We start from the raw sequence: 20965 nt of genomic DNA, 5'->3' as shown, positions 1-20965 counted from the left end.
CTACCTAGAGTACTTCTCAGTGCAACTATCATCTTCACAGCCTTTCTGGATTTTCCGAGGCAGGTATCCTGTAAGCTACCATTACGCATTGAGTATATTCTCTAGTACAATACTTACCATATTTTAATATAATTTTTGCGTCTGTCTACCCCTTTTCTCCCCACATTATACTGTGACGTTCTTTAGGGCCATGCCAAACACTTAATAGGTATCAACACATAGTTGCTGAATTGTTGAATTTTTGAATGTATTGTTTCTGGTGGAAAGTTCCATTGATGGAATTAATATATGCACCCAATTTCCTCTTGAGACACGTTACCTACATCTTTGAATTAGGTGACCATGACAAGTTTAAACTTGTTCGGTGCAGTCAGTTGGGTGTGAGCTGTGGTTGAGAGAAGATGTGTTTTAAAGTGTGCCGTAAATCATGGATCACGAACAACGCATTAACATGAAATGAGCAAATGCTTTCATCCTCCATCATGACAACGCTCCATGTCACACATCGCTTCTGGTACAGCAATTTCAAATAAAAACATTATGGTGTGTCCTCATCCACTTTATTCACTAGATCTGGCACCGTGCAAATTCTGGCTCGTCCCCAAAGTGAAAATGACTGTGAAAGGTAAACGTTTTGAATCGATTCAGAGCATCAGGGCAGCCATGACAGTGCAACTAAAGACACTCACAAAAGAGGACTTCCAGAACTGCTTCAGGAAGTGGCAAGACCGATGGGATAAGTGTGTTTGAAGCGAGGAGTATTTTGAGGGGATTAATGGCAATGTGTTTTACTGTAATTTTTATTTTTTAAATTTAAACATTCACCGTATTTTTTTTATCACACCTCATATATGTGAGCATTTATTTCTGGGCTCTCAATTTTTTTCTGTTGGTCTCATGTCTCTCTTTATGCTAGTACCACACAGTTTTGATTACTGTAGCTTTGTAGTAAGTTTTGAAATCAGGAAGTGTGAATCCTCCAACTTTGTTATTTTCAAGATTGTTTTCACTGGTTTTTGTTGATAAAGTTTTACTGGAACACAGCTACACTTGTTCACTCATTTGTTGATGTATGGCCGCTTTTGTGCTACAGTGGCAAAGTTGAGTTGCAACAGAGATTTTATGGCCCACAAAACCTAAAGTATTTACTATCTTGCCCTTTATAGAAAAAGTTTGCCAGTCCCTGAACAGTAAAACTCTTTGCTCATTTCCCCAGCTGTAGTGGATTGTACCACAAATAAGTAAATCAGAAAGAAAAATAATTTGTACAAAGATACTCATACCACTCTAGATGCAAATGAAAAATGATAAACAGCCCAAATGCTCAGCTGCAGGGGAATAACAAAGCATTCTGTGATATACTGAAAGCCTGCCATTAAAATGACAAGTATGTGGACTGCATCAAAGAAATATTTATATGTAACAAGTTACCGAAAGCAGAACACAAAATATTGTGTATTCATTGATTACTGGTATGAAATATGCAAATATATTTTAAAAAGTGGAAAAGTTGAGATCTAAATAGTTTAGAGATTAGTGCTTGTTACATTTTATTTTCCATTGAAACTTCTAAAATTAAAAAAAGAAATCACGAGGTTTTTTTTATTCTAGAAAATCTGAAACATAATAAAAAAATAGAAACAGTACAAAAATGAGCCCTGTGTACTTTCTTCAGTAGTTGCAAATACAAGGCTAGTCTGGTTTCATCTGTTCCCCTAACCTTGGATTATTTGGAAGTTGACCCTTAATGTAACATTTTATCTGTAAAGCCTTCAGAGTGTATTTATTCTCTAACTTATAAGTCCTAAAAAAACCCAATACCATATCACACCTACTTTTTTTTTTAAGGAGGGCACAGCTCACAGTGGCCCATGTGGGGATTGAACCAGCAACCTCAGTATTATTAGCACCACGCTCTACCCAACTGAGCTAACCAACCAGCCACCCCCCCCACAGCTAAATTTTTAAAACCAATGATTTCTTATAAATATCCAGATAATTCCTAATTATCTTTAAAAAAATTATTTTTACTGTTAATTTATTAAAATCTCTACAAGGTCCACATTGAGTTGATTTGTCTTTAAATCTCTTTAATATATAAGCTTTAACTACTTCTTTTCCATTTTCTTTTTTCCCTTGCAACTTATTTGTAAAGGAAAAGCGTTCTCTTGTTCTGTAGTTTTGCACATGTCTAGTTTTTGCTGATTGCATCTCTGAGGTCTCATTTACCAGGTTTAACATAGTCCTTTGTCCCCTGTATTTTTGCAAACTTGGAGTGAAATATCAAGCTGCGTTCAGATTCAGGTTCAGTGTTTGGCATACATACATCATAGATTTTGGTGTATACTCATACATCCTATAGCATCGTGTCAGGGGGCACATAGTAAGACTTGGAATCCACTGATTTTTGTTTATATAGATAGGAATGAGGAGGAAGAGAGATGGAACAGCTGGAGAATGGGCCCTGGAAGTGTTTGTACCTTGTACTCCTAGTGAATGAAATGTAGGGATTTTTCTTCCAAAGCTACTCATTTGCCTCGTCATATTTGTCCTGGTAGTATGCACCACTCATTCCTGAGAAGCGTGTATAAGTGTTCATTTGTTTATACAGCCCTGGTGATCACTGCTCCTGGCTGGCTCCCGTGAAGGAGGAAGTTCAGGGATATTTACAGCCACATCTGATTCTGTGATCCTGAGCTGAGTGGTAATAGTCATTGACTTTTAAACCATGCTGACATTAATCTCCCTTCGTTGTATAACAAGGCACATGTTTCTTTACCTCCATGTTGAACCTTTTCTTTCTTCCTCAGTGGCTTTTAGTGGATTAAATTGTAGAATTTGGGGGAGGGCAATTTTCTGAAAGTTTAATCAGTTTGATTAGGTTGTAAATTCACATGGTTCAATATTCAGAAGTTACAAAGGAGCATGTAGTAAAATGTTACATTTTGATTTAAGGAAAAATTAATTATAGAAATTTTGAAATAACAGTTTTGTTGTTAAGAATAGTTTAAGATGGGCCGGCCTGGCTCAGGTGGTTGAAGTGCCGTTCTCCTAAATCCGAGGTGCTCCTAACTCTGAGGTCGCCGGTTTGATTCCCACACGGGCCAGTGAGCTGCGCCCTCTACAGCTAAGATTGTGAGCCAGAGGTTGGCATGAGCTACTGTGGGCTGCTGTGTGCTGCCGCGGGCTACTGTGTGCCGCCAAGAGCAGCTGGTAGCCAGTGTGAGTGGCTGGTAGCCGGTGTGAGTGGCCGGCAGCCATCGTGAGCGGCTGGCAGCCGGTAAGAGCTGCCATGAGTGGCCGAACAGTGACAGACGGCCTCAGCTGGGGGAGCGCAAGGCTCATAACACCAGCATGGGCCAGGGAGCTGTGTCCTACACAACTAGACTGAGAACCAACGGCTTGAACCGGAGTGGGGCGCGGGGAGGCGGAAGAAGGGGTAAAAAAAATAGTTTAAGATGTGGTATAATGTTATATAGAAACCAGACATTTCATAATAATCATCATGAAGCACTTCAAAACCCTGACTTGTGTGACAACAAACTTTAAATATTAGCATATCTGTAAACTAAAGCTCTCTAACGAACAAACAGTAGTTGTTGAACCCAGAAGCTGAGGACTCATCACAGAGTGCTGGGTGGTAGGGAGCTGGTTCAGACCTGCTCCTCTATATAAAGAAAAAGGGGAAGCTGGGTCTGATCTAAGTATGCGTGAGAATTTTATATGCTATATGTAATCATTTTAAAATTGCTAATGCACTTGGCCATATTCAGCCCCATGTTAGAAAGGAATTCTCAGCCAAACCTCACCAGTTAGAATGTTTGATAGTGAATTTGTCTGTGCTATGGAAAGGCTATTGAAAGGGTTCTGTTCTTCCTCCTACCAGGAGCAGCCCACTCTGCAAGGCAGAAACCAGAAGAAAGAAATACAACAGTTGGCAACAAGTTCCCACTGCCCAGCAGATCAAGTCCAAACCCCTTGGCCTAACATTCAAGGCCTGCTCTCTATACTTTGACTCTGTCCTGCCTGCCTACTCTCTAATCTTACCTCCAACTGTTCCTCCAAGTGGTTACTCAATAAATTTGCTCGTGAAATAAAAACAAAACAGAAGGCCTTAAGGCCAGGAGAGCATCAAAGGTCATTATCAAAACCAGGTCAGAGGACCCAGCCAAACACCAGTTTGAAGTGTGCCAAGCCAGCCCCAAGTGTAACTGGTATGTAGGCCAAGGTGCGGTGTTGATGCAAGTGGCGTTTAGCAATTGATATCTCCTCTTAGGGAGTCTGCTATTCAGACACCTGTTCTCCTGGGAGGAGGAATTTGATGACCTTGCTTTTTAGGAGGGAAGAATTCAGGGCTGTGAGTTAGGAGGAAGGTGACAGTAGTATCACGTGACAATGCCGTGGCAGTATTAGATTTTTGAACGGGTGAGGGGCCTGAAGGACCGATAATTCTTAAGGAAACAGGGCTTGTTGAGCTCTCCTCCTGTCGTGCTCCAGATGGCAATGGGAGAGGACTGTGTGAGGAGGTAGTGAATTTGGGGGGACAATTAGACTTGCAGTTCCGCTTTGGAGCTTCCCTTTGAGTTCTCACGCCTGGCCGGACACATGAGCAGTGGCATCTTCTTCCTCAGCAGGTGAACATGTCCCTGCGCCAGGCTCATGGGGCATCCCCAGTGCTTCTTGCCACCCAGACTCCCTGTCTTTGGGAGGCCTTTTGGGAAAGGCCTGCTGTGGATCCAGTGGTAACAGAGAGGGGCTCATGTTCCAACCTCTCGCTCATGTTAACGGCGTTGCCGTGTCCCATCATGAACAGTCCGCCTGGTGCCTCCCTGGGCTTTTTCCCTCTGCTCTTCCAGAAGCAAAGGATATCTCCCTGAAACCTTCAGTGGTCTCTCAGTGTGAAGCCAAGGAAGATGCTTCCAGTGCTACTGCAGAGGAGTGAATCACCCTGGGCGTTCATGTGTGAATGTATGTGCATGCGTGCACATGCGTCCACACCCAGCCGTCGCCCTCCAGCCCCCACTTTTACACTGGCCACATTAGCTTCCCCTCCCCACCCAAACACCAGGCAGTGGGATGGAGATACCAGGAAGAAGAGGTCTGGGAAGTAGTCCTCCGTGGGAAGGGGTTGACTTCTGTGCCAACATTCGGGAAGGATCCTGGGTCTACACCTAAGTCTGCCTTGGAGAGGGGACCCTATGCAGTGACAGGGAAGTGGTTGTTGGGTTAGAAAGCCCTTCCTGCTGCTGCTTTGCTTGCTCATTTTAGCCAATATTGAACTGCATGTATTTTCCCAATTTTTCCACCTTGTTTAAAGTCTCTGTTCCTTTTGCTTGAGCTCCTATATCTGCCTATAATGTTCTTCCTTTCTTCCTTTCTAGCTGGTACCTACTCATTCTATTAGAGTAAATCCAGATCTCACCTTCCCCAAGGAAGCGGCCCTATGCCCCGTCCTAAGCAAGGCTGGGTTAGGGGGCCTTTCCCCAGATGTTGTGTTGTCAGGCACTCACCTCACTCTGTGTGTTTCCCCATGGGGACCATTCCATTATGTCTTGGCACAGGGCCTGGTACATAAGCAGATGCTCAAATGTGTGTTAGGCAGAGAGGCAACAGAGGTGTTTTGTGAAGAAGTTTAGAATGAAGATGTCTACAACCTGTGTGTGTGTGTGTGTGTGTGTGTGTAATGACAGCAAAATGCAGTTTGCACATGTCATTTCTTTTTTTATATAATTCATAAGTTTTATTATTTTTAGTTTTTTAGAAATTACAGTTGACATTTAATAATATATTAGTTTCACGCGTGTAACATAGTGGTGAGCCGTTTCTGATCCCCCCATTAAGTCTAGTACCCACCATGCAGTCATTATATATTATTGACTATATTCCCTCTGCTGTACTTTCTATCCCTGTGACTGTTTTGTAGCTGCCAATTTGTGCTTCTTAATCCCTTCACCTTTTTCACCCAGCCCCTAATCCCCCTCCCATCTGGCAACCATCGGTTTGTTCTCTGCATCTATGAGTTTGTTTCTGTTTTGTTTGTTTATTTTATTTTTTAGATTCTACATATCAGTGAAATCATATGGTATTTATCTTTCTCTGTCTGACTTTATCTCACTTAGCCTAATACCCTCTAGGTCCATCCGTGTGGTCACAAATGGTAGGATTTTATTCTTTTTCATGGCCGATTAACACTCCATTATGTATACGTACCACATCTTTTTTTATCCATTCGCCTATTGATGGGCAAACAGGCACTTAGGTTGCTTCCATATCTTGGCTATTGTAAATAATGCTGCAATATACATAGGGGTGCACATATCTTTTCAAATTAGTGTTTTGGATTTCTTCGGATAAATACCCGGAAGTGGAATTGCTGGATCATAAGGTACTGTTTTCCATAGTGGCTGCACCAATTTGCCATCCCACCAACAGACATGAGGGTTCCCTGTTCTCCACATCCTCACCACCACTTGCGTCTTGATTTATTGATGATAGCCATCCTACAGGTGTGAGGTCATAGCGCATTGTGGTTCTAATTTGCGTTGCTGATGATTAGGGATGTGGAGCATCTTTTCATATGTCTGTTGGCCTCTTTGAAGAACTGTCAGTTCACCTCCTCTGCCAATTTTTTAATCTGATTGTCTGGAAAACAAACTCCTTGAAGGGAAAGAGTCTTATAAATATTCCTTGACACATCTAAGACAGTGCTTGCCATGTTGTAAGCCCTCATTAAGTTAAATGGTTGGTGAGTTGAATGAGTGAACCCTTTAAGACACTGAAAGGAGGAGTTTTCTCCCTGTTGGCAGGTGAGTCTTGCTTGGAGTCACACAAGTGAGTGGGAGCTGTGTTTGGAACCCAACTGTCCCTTTCTGAGCAGCCTGAGTCCATGAAGCCGCCTTTCTCTGATCTACGTGCTAAATGATAGCGAGAGCGATGGCTGTCAGTTTTCTTGCGCCCGTCCTGGGCCAGGCTAGTGCTAGGCACGTGCGCTGTTAGTCCTCGCAGTAGTTCTGCTGAGGGCATCACTGTCCTCGTTTTATAGGGAAGACCACTGAGGTTCAGACGGAGGTACGTCCCTTGCCTTAGATCACCAGCTAATAAGCCGCTGAGCTGAGGTTTGAACCCAGGTGTGTCTGGCATCCAAACCCACTTTCCCCGCAGTAAAAGTTGGTCCCTGGCACCTCTTTCCCCTTGTCTTTTCAGACCCATCCCTGGAAGACATGTGTGGCACTGAGTGCGCCCAGCTGGGGGAAGATGGGCAGCGGCCACCACGGTGCACTTCAACTACCTCATCTCAGTCTGAGCCTTCAGAGCAGCTTAGGCGCCACCAAGGCAAGAGCCTAGCCTCCGAGGACCCCAAAAAGAAGAGAGCTCAGAAGCCCTCCCACATGAGGAGAAACATACGGTGAGAAGGGAGGGAGCAGAGGTATCACCCTCATTTGAAGGCTGTCGATAGCAGGACTGGTTGGAGCAGGAGAGTCCTCTCCCCATAGGACAGAAGCGTAACCTGTGTGCCCCCAGCTAATAGTGAAGATGAGCTCAGGATCACTGAGCTGGGCTGGCAGAGGATCCAGGGCGGGTGAGGGTGGCGCCCCCCCGCCTGCTGGGGACTGGCCCACTCTCTGGGGGCGCCCAGGGATGATAGGGTGCTCTGGTAGGACACTGTTTCTTCTTTATGCCTTAAAACAGGAGATAAAAGAAGCTACGTTCTCATCTTCTTAGAACTCAACTTCAGCTGGCAAGGGGCTATGTGGTCCAAAGCAGGGCTTCTTCCTTGAGCCAGGAAATCAGCAGATGGGGACTTCCTTCACTACCCAAATCCCCAACGCCCTTCCTTCTACCGAAGAACAATTTTGCTATTGAAGGGAGATAAACGATATCTTTTTCTCCTCCTATCCTCATCCTTTTTTTAAAAAAACACACATAATGACAACTTAAAAATATTACTCTAAGTTTGGGAAATAAGGATATATAATCATCTATAATCCTACTTTCCCATATACCAACTTTGTGTTTCAATACTGCTTTTCAGCTTTTGTGACCCACACTTTACTCTGTTTCACTCTTGATCTGTTATGTGCAGAGATGTGTCTGTCTGCAGAGGCATCTGTCAAGAAGTTAAGTAATATGAAAACTATATAAGCCCAGAGCCACCTGAGCCTGGGAATCCCCCCGCTTTTTTCCCTTGCGCATCGCATGGGTTTAGTGGGACAGATGTGGCTTCTCCTGTCACCTCAGCTCTCTGAGCTCCGCGGTGGTGATTTCCCTCTTTAGCTTGCCATTACATTGCCCAGATCTCAAGTGAACCCAAGTGCTCGCTCTTTTAATGTTTAGAAAGCTGCTCCGGGAGGACCAGTTGGAGCCAGTTACCAAAGCAGCACAACAGGAAGAGCTGGAAAGAAGGAAACGCCTAGAGCAGCAGAGGAAGGACTACGCAGCCCCCATTCCCACCGTTCCCTTGGAGTTTCTTCCTGGTAAGCAGTGGAGGTGGCAGGAAAGTCTCTGTATGCAGGAGAAGCGGCGCTCCGCGTAACAGACCTGGCATAAGGTCGTGCCTCTCAGGAATCCTTTCGAGTCATTCAGCCTCTTGGGAGCACACGTTCAGAGGGATCTCATTTCAAAAGTTAAGATGGATAAAAAAATGTACTCCTCAAATTGATCTTATTTAGATTTTTTTCCCCCCTTAACTTTGGATCTTAGCATACCCAGGGATTGGGACCTTTTCTAGTGGTTGGATGGGTATTAGGAAGTAAGAACCAGTGGAGAAGAGGGGATTTTGAAAGAGAGCTTAGGTTTTTGAGACGCGCTGTAACTTCTCTCCTCAGAGGATAGTCCTGGTGAGAGCAAAAAGGAGGCAGGATGGTGAATGATTTGGGGAAATATGTTTTATACGTGTGGTTTTGACATTGCCTTCCATCTTTCTTTTCCTAGAGGAAATTGTCTTAAGAGCAAGTGACGGTCCCCAACTGCCCCCTCGGGTCTTGGCCCAGGAAGTCATTTGTTTGGATAGTAGCAGTGGCAGTGAGGATGAAAAAAGCAGTCGAGATGGTAAGATCGAGCCAGAGGTGCCCCTCTTCCTCCTGACCCCGTGTTCACCCCGAGAGACTAGCTGTACCTTTGCATAGAAAAGCGTTCAGTCCTTCCTCGTGCACTTTCAAGTCCTCCTCTGACAAATTTCCCTGAGTCTTCTTGGCAAATTTTCCCCTTGTCTTAACTTGAAGCCAGAAGACAGAAATAATAAGAATCACAATTTTTATAAGTGATGACAAGTTCTACCTTTGTGTCCACGCTCTTTTTCTCTAACAATGGGCAGTAAATGACCTCTGCTCCTGGGGTCTGGTTTTGTTTTGGTTTGTTGGCTGTGTCAGAGGTGATCGAGCTGAGCTCCGGAGAGGAGGACACTCTGCACATTGTGGACAGCAGTGAGTCTGTCAGTGAGGATGACGAGGAAGAGGAGAAGGGTGGCACCCATGTGAATGACGTCTTAAACCAGCGCGACGCTCTGGGGCGGGTCCTCGTCAACCTGAATCACCCTCCAGAGGAGGAGAACGTCTTCCTGGCCCCGCAGTTGGCACGGGCAGTGAAACCTCATCAGGTACAGCAAACCGGGACACTTCTTTGTTTCCTTTCAGCTTCCTTGCTGTGGACATGGCCTGCTGGTGGTTGTTGGCATTGCAGCCTGTGAAGTACTTGTTTTGTACCACGAGCAGCTATTGGCTCAGGCCTGGTCCTTCTTCCTAGCAGCTCATGCTTCAGGATGCCCGATGCAGGGGAAGGGACGAGCCTCCGCTTTGCCTTGTCTTGTAAAAGGTGCGGGCTCTCTTGACTTAATGATCTTGAGCCTCCTTCTGTGAGATCTGCGAGACTGGTTGAGATGTCCTCTGGAGAGCAGTGCTTTGATTAGGAGGGTGCTCCAGAAGAGATGTGAGAGGCAGAAGTCTGAGGGACTTTCTGACAGAAAGGAGCAGGATAGTTTGTGTGGACCCAGAGCTGGGAACCAAGACCAGTGCATGAAAGTTCCAGAAAGGCGGAGGTTGACTCAACATAAGAACTCTAACACTCACAACTACTCCTTGTGGAATGGTGAGAGCAGCCCGGGGCAGCCAGGCCAAGGCTGAGGGAAAGACCCTGTCAGGAATTTGGTACTACGGATGCTTGCCTGGGATGGGCCACCGTACCAGGTGAATGTTCTTCTGTTTTCTCTAAGACGACTGTCGCCAGCATAGACTAGTCAGGGTCCAGTGCACACCGGCTGTCTGGTATAATGCCTGCTCATATACGCAATTCTGACTAACTCCAAAGTGAGTAAAGCTAGAGCCCTGCTCTTTTCCAGCCCTTCTGACATTTGTCTCTGTGTGTTCCTTGTCAGATTGGCGGGATCCGGTTCTTGTATGATAACCTGGTTGAGTCCCTGGAGAGGTTTAAGACCAGTAGCGGCTTTGGCTGTATCCTGGCGCACAGCATGGGTCTCGGGAAAACTTTGCAAGTGATCTCCTTTGTCGACGTCCTCTTCCGCCACACGCCAGCCAAAACCGTCCTTGCCATTGTGCCGGTAAGAGTTTGGGAAGGCGGCCCCACTTAGTCACCCGCCGAAGAGCTTTGGCTTAATGCCTCACTGGGCACTCAAAAGCTGGGGGAGCTCAGTGCTGAGCTGGTTCCTTAAAGCTCTTTTTCTGGACTTGGCTTTCTGACAGGTTAATACTCTTCAGAATTGGCTGGCAGAGTTCAACATGTGGCTCCCCGCTTCTGAAGCCCTCCCGGCTGACAACAAGCCTGAAGAAGTCCAGCCTCGCTTCTTTAAAGTTCACATCCTGAATGATGAGCACAAGTAGGTGGCCTGCCCTCTCCTCTCTGCCCTTTTCCTTTCAGACTTCTTCCCGGGACCCAGATGACAAGGCAGTCTGTTTGGGTACGTGCTCTGTCCTCTTAGTTCCTTTTGGTTTCTGGATGTGTCGCTGTCTCTCTTCTTGCTACTCATCTTTTCTCTACCTAGCTTTTCAGTAAAGTCAGAGTTATGTAGCCTGGGAAACAACTTGTGTTCTGCTTGAAGATGCTTTTATATCCTGAAAACTCTACATGGTCAAATTTTTCCATGTGGACAGTAATAAAATTCAACATGATCGAAACGAAACTTTCCATCTTCTAATTTTTCACCTTTTACATTTCTCTTTTCATAGCAGCTAGTTCACCAGTCTCTTCTTTTAAGCACCAATCTACAGTTGAACCTTTAATGGTACAACTTCCAAGCTTTGAAAGGTGTGAACCTTTTTTTTGTTTTAGATTTAAATAAAATTATTTCTATTCCCACTCCTTATCATCAACCTGATTTCCAAACACCTCAAGCTATTTCTTGGTCCAAGCCAGCTGTCCACGCTCGCCTTTCCCCTCCTGGCATGGATATTGAGAAGGCAGACTCTTTTCTGCCAAGGCTGCCTTTTGTGATGCTTGGTCTCTCACATCAAAATGAGGAGACTGTGAGTGGCCCCACAGGTGGCTGATTATCTGTGCTTCTTTCTTAGATTTCAGGACTGTTGGTCCACGTGCAGTTGAAGAAGTGCAGCCAGGGCTCAGTTGTTTAGGCGGGAAGGGACTGTGCTGAGTGCCGTCTGGTCCCTGCTGCTTTCTCCTTTCCTGCCTGTCCTTGGCTCTTTGTTCATCGGAGGCTGGGCAGGTGAAATGCAGAATGTTGCCCTGGCTTTTAGTACCTTGTACTTATTATAAGAATAACTTGAAATTCTCCCCTAAATATAGACTTGTAGTCACTCATGTACATCCGAGGGGGTTGTCCCTTTTGCTTGCCTGGTGCTATTGAATTTCTGGTTTTCACTGTTGAGCCATCATCAGCGACCCAGTCCATCCTCAGTGCAGGGATAGGATGCTGGGACAGTCCTTGTGGTGCTGCCGCATGAAGTCTGTGGCCACCAGGAGTTCTGAATGTACGTCAGCACAGCTTTGATTGTGAGGCGCTCTTCCTGGGGAGCCGTGGGAGCCATAATGTTTTCTTTCTGTTCACTCTTGCAGGACAACGGCGGCTCGTGCTAAAGTGATGGCTGATTGGGTGTCAGAGGGTGGGGTGATGCTGATGGGGTACGAAATGTACAGGCTCCTCACCCTGAAGAAATCCTTTGCCACAGGGAGACCCAAGAAAAGCAAGAAGCGCTCTCACCCCGTCATCATTGATCTGGATGAGGAAGACCGACAGCAGGAGTTTCGCAGAGGTGGGCAGCCCGTCCCGAGAATGCTCTTAGCGGTGTTTCAGGAAAAAAGAAGTAGTGTCTGCAATGGCACCTGGGCACATGTGAAGCATTATTACTGTGAGTTGTGTCGTCTTGAACCAGAAATCTTGGTCCCCAAGATAGGCGGGATGACCTTCTGGCTCTCAGAAGGTGCTGCTTTCTCGGCAGGCAGTGGGCTTCTGGTTAGGCCAGGCCGCAGACTGGCTCCAAGGAGACTCCCTTGCCCATGTGGTCACGTTTCTCTCTGAATAGTTCGGAGAGAAACTGCTCCCTTTACCACTTCCTAGAGATATTCTGAGGCAGCCTTAAGAAAATATATATGAAGTATTTCAGTCACTGATATACAGAGTAATAATAATATTGTTTGTGAATTTATAAAATAAAAATTTATCTCGGTTTTTTTTCATGAAAACCGTTCCTCTCATAGTTCTATTCCCTTTCCTAAGGGGCCTTTGCCTATTTGGGGAAGAAAGGTGTTTTAGGATTCACAGGTTTTTTAGGGTTCATTTTATACGTCTCTTCATCTGTGAGGTTATGTTTGTTCTAAGTTTGCTTCTGTTGTAGAGTTGGGGAGGATTTGCCTGTGAGCAATGACTGGTTCGATAACTGCAGGAAGACCTGTCCTTTAGCTCCCGCCAGCCAGCCCTCAGATGGCGCCAACTTGCGACACTGATGAGAGCCAGCTGAAGTGTCTGGATTATTCCTGTCAGTTTCATCCTGACTCACTTTTAACCCTAGACTGGTCCTCTGTAGAGTCATGCTCTCTGCTGCCCAGTTGCTATAAGCCCTAGGAAGGCGAGTCGTTTTACTCTTAGCCTAAAGGGGGCAAAAGAAAAGGAAAAGAAAGAGGGAAAAGTCAGGAGTCAACAGGCCAGGCTAACGTGTCACCAAATGCGTAGGAGCTGGAATGGCTGGCTCCCTTTCACCAATGGGGGCTGACTCTTGCTTTCCTGCTTCCTTCATTTCTTCTGTCTCCTCCAGGGTGCTCCCCTCCTTCTCATATTGTTGACTAAGAGCAGGCCCTCTCACCCTCTGACTCGGGATCCTCTTCCCTCCCTAGAGTTTGAGAAGGCCTTGTGCCGCCCTGGCCCTGATGTGGTGATTTGTGACGAGGGACACCGCATCAAAAACTGCCAGGCCAGCACCTCGCAGGCCCTGAAGAACATCCGCTCTCGTCGCCGGGTGGTGCTGACGGGGTACCCCCTGCAGAACAACCTCATCGAGTACTGGTGCATGGTGGACTTTGTGCGCCCCGACTTCCTTGGCACCCGGCAGGAGTTCAGCAACATGTTTGAACGGCCCATCCTGAACGGGCAGTGTATTGACAGCACGCCGCAGGACGTGCGCCTCATGCGGTACCGGAGCCACGTCCTGCACAGCCTCCTGGAGGGCTTTGTGCAGAGGTGAGCCCTGCTTTCCGAACCCTCCGAGAGCCCCTGGGGTAACGAGCCTGCCACAGCTACCCTGAAGGGGAACTGTGCCAGAGGGAGGGCCCCTTTCTGCTCGGGCAGTAGTCAGACTTCCCTTTTACTCTAGCTTTTCCTGAGTAGCCAGCAGATGATGGATACCCACCGTTTGACTCCTCTGAAAGTTTGGCCTAGAAGTGCTTCTCTCCAGAGTAAACTGGTGACCAGGGATACCTGCCTTACCTGCTGAGAAGCGAGAGAGAGCTAGCGTTCTGTGACTTGTGTGAAAGCGTGGAAGTGGTGGTTCCAAGGGGTGTGGCCTCGCCCGTTTCTGCATGTCGCGTAGGCTAATTTAAAGGAGTCCCCTTGTTTTTCCTTAAGATGGCATGTGTGGAGAAAGCTTAGAGAAACAGCCCTGGATCGGGGTGAGAATCTGCCACCTAGTCAGTGACCTGGGCGAGTCACTCTGCCTCTTGCTTTAGTTTTCATCCTTAAAATGAGTTTCTTCACGGTTGCTGGTCCAGTCCTCGTAGCAAGGCTGCTGAGTGTTGAGGGAGGTGCGGCAGAAATGCAGGTTGTGTTTTTATCCTGCACTGACCCCTCCTGGCTGCACGGCCTTGTCAGTTCTGACCTCGACCTTTGTAGGAGAGGCCACACTGTGCTGAAGATTCATCTCCCTGCCAAGGAGGAAAATGTGATCCTGGTGCGGCTCTCCAAGATCCAGCGTGATTTGTACACACAGTTCATGGACCGCTTCCGGGACTGTGGCAGCAGTGGCTGGCTGGGGCTGAACCCCCTCAAGGCTTTCTGTGTGTGCTGCAAGGTGTGTTGAGCCTCAGGGAATAATGCTGAGATATCGACTAAGGAAGCCCATGGTCCCGAGGGAATCCTGGAGGAAGGAAGAATAAAGTCACAGGGGCCACCTGGGTTCACTGCACTGGAGGACTGGGGGCTTCAGGGAGAGCTGACCAGTTCCTGAGGGTGCCGCTCGTAGGCAGTAATTCACATGGTGCCCCTTGTGGTTCTATGCAGCCGCACAACTTGTTATACCAAGCTTGGGGAATCACTTCCTTTCTCACTGATTTTTTTCACTTGGAAAAAGGCAGTGATGGCGGAACATTGTGGGGCAGCGTTTTTGACTGGCAGCATGATCAGGAGGCAAGAACTATAGAGCTTAGACAGGTTATATGGGGTGCCTTCCATTGGATTCTATACCTAGTCATGTGGAGATCTCGTTCATCACAGTAATGCCTCATGGGGCCAGCGAGGCCCAGCTATCTTCAGCACTAAGCCTTGTGAACAGGCTGACGGACCCTGACTTGCCTTTGATCTGGCCAAGTGCTCCTGGTTGCCTCACGAGGGACCTGTTTCTTTGACAGCTCTCAGCTGATCTGTTGGGCATTATGCCCGACTGACCACTGCTTTAATAAGTCAGCTGAAGGTGTGTGTCTGGGGACAGACGGAGTTTCAAAATATTTCTTTTGTAGCCACAGCCCTAGAGACCAGGGCCAGGAATCTAAAACAGACATGGTCTGTGAGGGTGCTGCAGAGCTCATGCACCCTTGCTACCCACCCCCTTTCCCCTCCCCGGGAAACCTCAACTCCTGCCAGGAGTAGCCCCCGAAATGACTTACGGTCGGTCGTCTAGACGTCAGATACATTTGTCCCTGGGGAGAGACTGGTCTTGTTTCATGCAGTAGTTGACTGCAGCACACAGTGATACTGGAACATTGTACTGAATAAGACTAAGAACGCATGGCTGTGACACAGCCTTTGTGCTTGTGTGCCAACGTGCTGGTATGCCCCTGGTAGTAACTCTCCCATTGATGTGTCATGGCAATCAGAGATGGTTAGCGAAAACGGGATGTGCAGATTCTTTGGCCATGAGGGGGTTGGGGTGTGACAGTGTGTGCTGTGGGAGGTGTGTGTTGTGCGTGTGCCCCGACCCCTTGGGACACCCTTGCATTGTTCTCTGCCCTGTGCCACCTCTCCTCTAACTGAACCTCAGATCTGGAACCACCCTGATGTGCTGTATGAAGCCCTTCAGAAGGAGAACCTGGCCAACGAGCAGGACCTAGACGTGGAAGAGCTTGGCTCAGCGGGGACAAGTGCCCGCTGCCCGTCACAGGGGACAAAAGGCAAGGGTGAGGACAGTGCCTTGGCCTCCGCGATGGGAGAGGCAACCAATAGCAAGTTCCTCCAAGGGGTCGGCTTCAGCCCTTTCCAGGAGCGAGGCAACAACATTGTCACGTATGAATGGGTGAGTGAAGCGGATGCTTCTGTGGTCATCCCACTGCTGAGAAGGGGTGTGGAAGGCCTGCGTGGGGAGAGGGTGGTGGGGCACAGAGCACGTGCTGCCGAGGTCTGTGCAGCAAGCTGGAAAGGCTGCCCGTGAGCTGCTGTCTTGGAGGGAGAGAATTTGATTTCTAGTGATCTGGCTGTGGGCCTGCTCCACGCTCCTTCATTTCTCTCGCAGGCCAAGGAACTTTTGACTAATTACCAGACTGGAGTCCTAGAGAATTCTCCCAAGATGGTACTGCTTTTCCACCTGATTGAGGAAAGTGTGAAGCTTGGGGACAAGATCCTCGTGTTCAGGTAGGAAGAGGAATTCCCAAGTGACGCTGTGTGTCTCTGGTCAGAGAGACACAGCCCCTGTAGTGAGACTGTCTGGGGTCATACCAGCCCCCTTTTCTTCTCTCTCCATGCTTCTGCAGCCCAGTGCTTCTTAGGAGGACCTTGGCGTTTTGTCTCTTTCTTGGTCCAGTGCGATTTCTCTGCAGAGAACAATTTAAAACCCTAGGCTAACATTGCAGATCATAGTCCAATACTTCAAGCTGTGGCCCAGGCCAGATCTGGCCTGTGGCCTCTTTTGATACAGCCTGAGAGCTAGTGCTTACGTTTTATGAGGGTTTTTGAGCAAGAAAAAGGAAAAGAAGATGCAGCAGAGACTGTATGTGGTCTGCAAAGCCAAAAAATATCTACTGTCTGGCCCTTTACAGAAAACATTTGCTGACCCCTAGTCTAATCTGCTTCTTTTCCATCTGACTTTTTTCTTTTTTTTTTAAATAAGCTTTGTATATAAGGCCAAATTAAGTAATGTGATTTGTTCCAAAGTCACATTCTCAGTTTGGCCAGAGCTGTGAGTCCCATCAAGGCCTGACTCCTCAGGGAAACAGACACAGTAGGTTGCTTCTCCTTTGTTCTGTCTGACTAGATTATGCTCCAGTCAGAGCTAGGGCAGGAGCCCGGCTTGGGAGCCTCGGAGTGAGGGTTTCCTCGCGTGACACATGAGAGGACCGCAGTGGTTCTAATTTTGAGAGAGCCTGCTGGTTTTGTGGGTCACTTCTGAGGAGGCTGGCTCTGTCTGCATAACATGGAAGCAGCCGAATGCTTCTGTCTCCCTAGTGAGACCCATGGCATTGCCTGTGGCCTATAGTTAGAGCTAACACATGCAGTGTTGGGTGTTTTCTTTTTTTTTTTTATTGGGGACTATTGGGGGACAGTGTGTTTCTCCAGGGCCCATCAGCTCCAAGTCGTGTCCTTGGATATAGTTTTCGATCTAGTTGTGGAGGGCTCAGCTCAGTTCCAAGTCCAGTTGCTGTTTTCAATCTTTAGTTGCAGGGGGCGCAGCCCACCATCCCAAGTGGGAATTGAACTGGCAACCTTGTTGTTAAGAGCTCGCACTCTAACCAACTGAGCCATCTGGCTGCCCCTCTGGAAGCTCAGCAGCAGCTCATTGTCTTCAATCTGGTTGCGGACAGCTCACTGGCCCATGCAGGAATCGAGCCGGCAACCCTGTTGTTCAGAGCTCACGCTCTGACCAACTGAGCCATCCGGCCGCCTCCAGTGTTGGTTTTTAATACTGATGTTATTTGTACAAGGCACTGAGCTAAACCCCTGAATTTCCCAGTTGAGGAAGTCATAGGGTAAAGAGTGTTTTAGCGAGCAGTGGTAGTAAGTGTGTAGATAACTCTGCTCCCATTATGAGCTAGAGCGACTATGCGTGGTGGTTCTTTGTGGGGTTACCTCTTCGAGGGAGTAGGTTGTGGGAGCCCCCAGCATCAGAAGGCTGCACACGACTATGGGCCTGGTGGGGAACAGATTCCTTTGGGTCTGGGAGCCTTTGAACCAAATGTTGTCCCTTTCAGCCAGAGCCTTTCCACCTTGGCTCTCATCGAGGAGTTCCTAGGGAAACGAGAGATGCCCTGTCTACCTGGTGCTGAGGGCCAAGGAGTACAGAAGTGGGTCCGGAACGTCAGCTACTTCCGTGAGTTCTTTGCTGCTCTGTTCCTGGAGCGTTGGCACGGTCTGCTTAAGGTTTTCTTTTCTTTCTCTTTTTGTCTTCTACTCCATTCTCCCTCAAATGCACAGGAACAGCTGTGATTAGCCGAGGAGCAGGGAGGTACTGAGAGTGAGCTGCTGTGTGTGAGGCACTGAACTGGGGGCTGGGCAGCTTAGGTGAGACCAGAGGAATGCAGAGAAATGGAAGGCCTAGATCTGGCCTTCATCTGAGACGTGGCAGCTCGAGGACAAAGACCAAGGAGCACCAATCAAGTGCCCTGATGGGTCTACAGAGGACAGAATCATCATGATGAGGATGGTTGCAGAAGGCTTCCTGGAGGAGGCGGAACGTATACTAGAACTAGACTCGCAAAAATGGAGAGAATTTGAAGATACAGAGCTAGTGTGACCCAAAGGTCATTCTAGGGGAAGGAGTAGAGTGATCACAAGTCTAGATCGTGCATTCTCTCTGGGGAGATAGCATCCCTAAAGGAGTGAAAATTGGTTCTTGGGGGGATGAAAAATCTTAACTTTTTGAAGTATAAAGCACAAATATGCATAGAATAAATGCACATATACAATATATCTGTGGTATTAAAATTACATGAGGGAGCATGACAATTAGGAATAAATGTATAAAAAGGTTCTTTAAGGGGATGGTGATGAAAAAAAGTTGAGAAGTATCCAGCTCAGGCACAGATACTGACATTTGGGGCAGATAATTCTTTGTTGTCAGGGACAGACAGGTACACTGTAGGAAGTTTAGCAGCATACCTGGCCTCTACTCACTAGATGGCAGTAGCATCCACTCAGCTGTAACAACCAACGTTGTGTCCAGGCATTGCCAAATGTCCCCTGTGGGGTGGAGGGTGAGAAGCACTGGCCTAAAGGGTTTAGAGAAATGGGGCTCAGGGGGTCGTGAGGAGACCCCCAGCACAGGGTCTGGCCTGGAGCCTGGTGTTGACGATGCGCTTGCCCAATATGTCAGTACTGAGCTGTACTTGGACATTGTGGGAGCTCAGGTTGGAAAGGGAGATTGGAATGCTGATTGAGAGAGCCTCCAATTCCAGGCAAGGAAACTAATGCTTTCTGCAACTGCAGTAATTCAGTTCCCCAGGTGGTGTACCCTGGCTCTGCCCTTTTCTCTGCTTTATCCGAGGTGACAAGTGTAGTCCCTGCTCATTTATCATGCTACTTCTTAACTGAAAGTTACCTTTTCTCCTTTTGAGCTCCTCCTTTTCATTCACATGTTCCATCCCACGGCTCCATATTTGTTCCTTTTATGTCTCCTTATGGCAAGTTCTTAGCCTTAGGAGCTTAACAGTGCAGATTCCAGGTGGAGGAACGTCGTCCATGTCAGAACACCAGCCCATGGTCCTTCTGTACTTGTCAGAATTCACAGGACTGAGGCAGAGAGGTTGCCTGAGCCAGTGTCTACCAAGCTGCCATATTCAGGCTGCTTTTTATGCGTTCTCAAGTCTGGGAACCTTAGAATGGTCCCAAGATACTAAAGGGAGAAACTAAGTGTGTAAACTGTGTTGCACATGAGAATCTCGGGTATTTTTGAATTGCCTGGGTCTCACAGTAGACCCATGGAATGTCCCAGGGGTAGAATCTGAAATGCAGTGAAGTGTATGTGTGTGATTGTTTGTTTTGTTTTTAAAAGACATTTGCCCCATGATTTGGCTGTGTTCCCCTGCCCTCATCTGTCCATTTCTTGTGGTTTTCCTTCTGTCCTAGGGCTAGATGGTAGCACCCCTGCCTTTGAGAGGGAGCGGCTCATTAATCAGTTCAATGATCCCAGCAACCTCACCACCTGGCTGTTCCTTCTCTCCACAAGGTGAGTGCGTCCTGAGAGGGGACATCAGAGGGCTGTGTTTGGGGCAATTGGCCACATGGGCAGGGTCCCCAAAGGCTCATCCAGCTTCCATCAGAAGAGATCTGCTCAGGTTTGTGACTTGTTTTTGAGGTGAGAGAGGGGACACCAAAAGGAAGTTAGTTGTGTTAGAAGAGCAATCATGACATTTGTCATTAAGTTCTGTAAGACCTTTATTAACAATGTTCATAATTAGCTTTGCTCTCACAAGTGTTCTGAGGCTTAGATGATGTGATGAATGGGGAACTGTTTTTAAGTAGAAAGTGCAGTATAGCTATAAAGGCCGATGGCACTATGTGTCTCACGCCAAGTAGCCTGAAGTCTGTGCTGCCAGCGCCATCAGAATGCCCTGGGTGGGGTAGGAACCAGTCGCTGTCTTGAGCTGGTAGACTAAGCACACCGGGGACACCTCGCCAGGTGACCTCATTCGGGGGCCTCACACAGGACAGGCGGGTGGAGAGTGGTCTTTCTGAGCAGGTACGCACTTCCATGGTGGATATTCAGGATGTACTTTTCAGTGCTTGAGGACATGCACTGTTCATCAGCAGGACAGCAGAATCATCCAGAATGTTGTGCCTAGGGTGAAGAGGATGATGTCGGGCGAGGGTAAAACCAATTTGAAAACCGATTCAAAACTAAAGGCTCTGTGAATGTTGGCTTGTGTTTTAAAGGGCCGGGTGCTTGGGCGTGAATCTGATCGGTGCAAATCGAGTGGTGGTGTTTGATGCTTCCTGGAACCCGTGCCATGATGCTCAGGCAGTATGTCGGGTATACCGCTATGGCCAGAGAAAGCCCTGTCACATCTATCGCCTTGTGGCCGATTTCACCCTCGAAAAGAAGATCTACGACCGTCAGATTTCCAAGCAGGGCATGTCAGGTAGGCCATCTTCAGGCTCAGAAGAGGCACATTTATGTAGGCTTCCATCCTTCCTATACCAAGGGGCAGGATGTGGGAATACGGGTAGGCTTTTCAATCACAGAAAGCCGGCAGTTCCTCCCGTCTTGTTCTAATTCCAATAATTGCTTAAGAGGGGATTGAGTTCAACTTACTGAAGGTGGGTTGACGCTGAGCTAGTTGTGCAGGTTTCTCTTATGACGTCTCCATCTCACGAGGGCCTCAGACCTGGTCTTTCACTCCCAGATATGGAATGGCCTGAGGTGCTTTC

The 20965-nt window shown here is 47.6% G+C and overlaps 1 protein-coding gene across 3 annotated transcripts in view; it reads left to right on the top strand.

Annotated features, from left to right (window-relative positions):
• Nucleotides 1-20965, top strand: part of RAD54L2 (RAD54 like 2) — a 91835-nt gene that overhangs the window by 61302 nt on the left and 9568 nt on the right. Inside the window, exons 1-15 of one of the 3 annotated variants that reach the window (XM_033131598.1) lie at nucleotides 3875-4214; nucleotides 7204-7405; nucleotides 8335-8474; nucleotides 8932-9048; nucleotides 9369-9595; nucleotides 10370-10552; nucleotides 10695-10828; nucleotides 12022-12218; nucleotides 13297-13639; nucleotides 14288-14465; nucleotides 15651-15902; nucleotides 16119-16237; nucleotides 17791-17909; nucleotides 19664-19763; nucleotides 20471-20676. In XM_033131598.1, the coding sequence (XP_032987489.1) occupies nucleotides 7221-7405; nucleotides 8335-8474; nucleotides 8932-9048; nucleotides 9369-9595; nucleotides 10370-10552; nucleotides 10695-10828; nucleotides 12022-12218; nucleotides 13297-13639; nucleotides 14288-14465; nucleotides 15651-15902; nucleotides 16119-16237; nucleotides 17791-17909; nucleotides 19664-19763; nucleotides 20471-20676 (2500 nt within the window). In that variant the 5' untranslated portion in view covers nucleotides 3875-4214; nucleotides 7204-7220. Of the gene's footprint in view, nucleotides 1-3874; nucleotides 4215-7203; nucleotides 7406-8334; nucleotides 8475-8931; nucleotides 9049-9368; nucleotides 9596-10369; nucleotides 10553-10694; nucleotides 10829-12021; nucleotides 12219-13217; nucleotides 13640-14287; nucleotides 14466-15650; nucleotides 15903-16118; nucleotides 16238-17790; nucleotides 17910-19663; nucleotides 19764-20470; nucleotides 20677-20965 lie in introns of those variants that run through there. The other 2 variants (XM_033131597.1, XM_033131599.1) reach the window with 2 other exon arrangements.

The sequence above is a fragment of the Rhinolophus ferrumequinum genome, chromosome 17 (assembly GCF_004115265.2).
Source record: "Rhinolophus ferrumequinum isolate MPI-CBG mRhiFer1 chromosome 17, mRhiFer1_v1.p, whole genome shotgun sequence".
Lineage (NCBI taxonomy): Eukaryota > Metazoa > Chordata > Mammalia > Chiroptera > Rhinolophidae > Rhinolophus > Rhinolophus ferrumequinum.
Note: the sequence above shows the minus strand (reverse complement) of the source record. Positions and strands in the feature narration are given on the sequence as shown.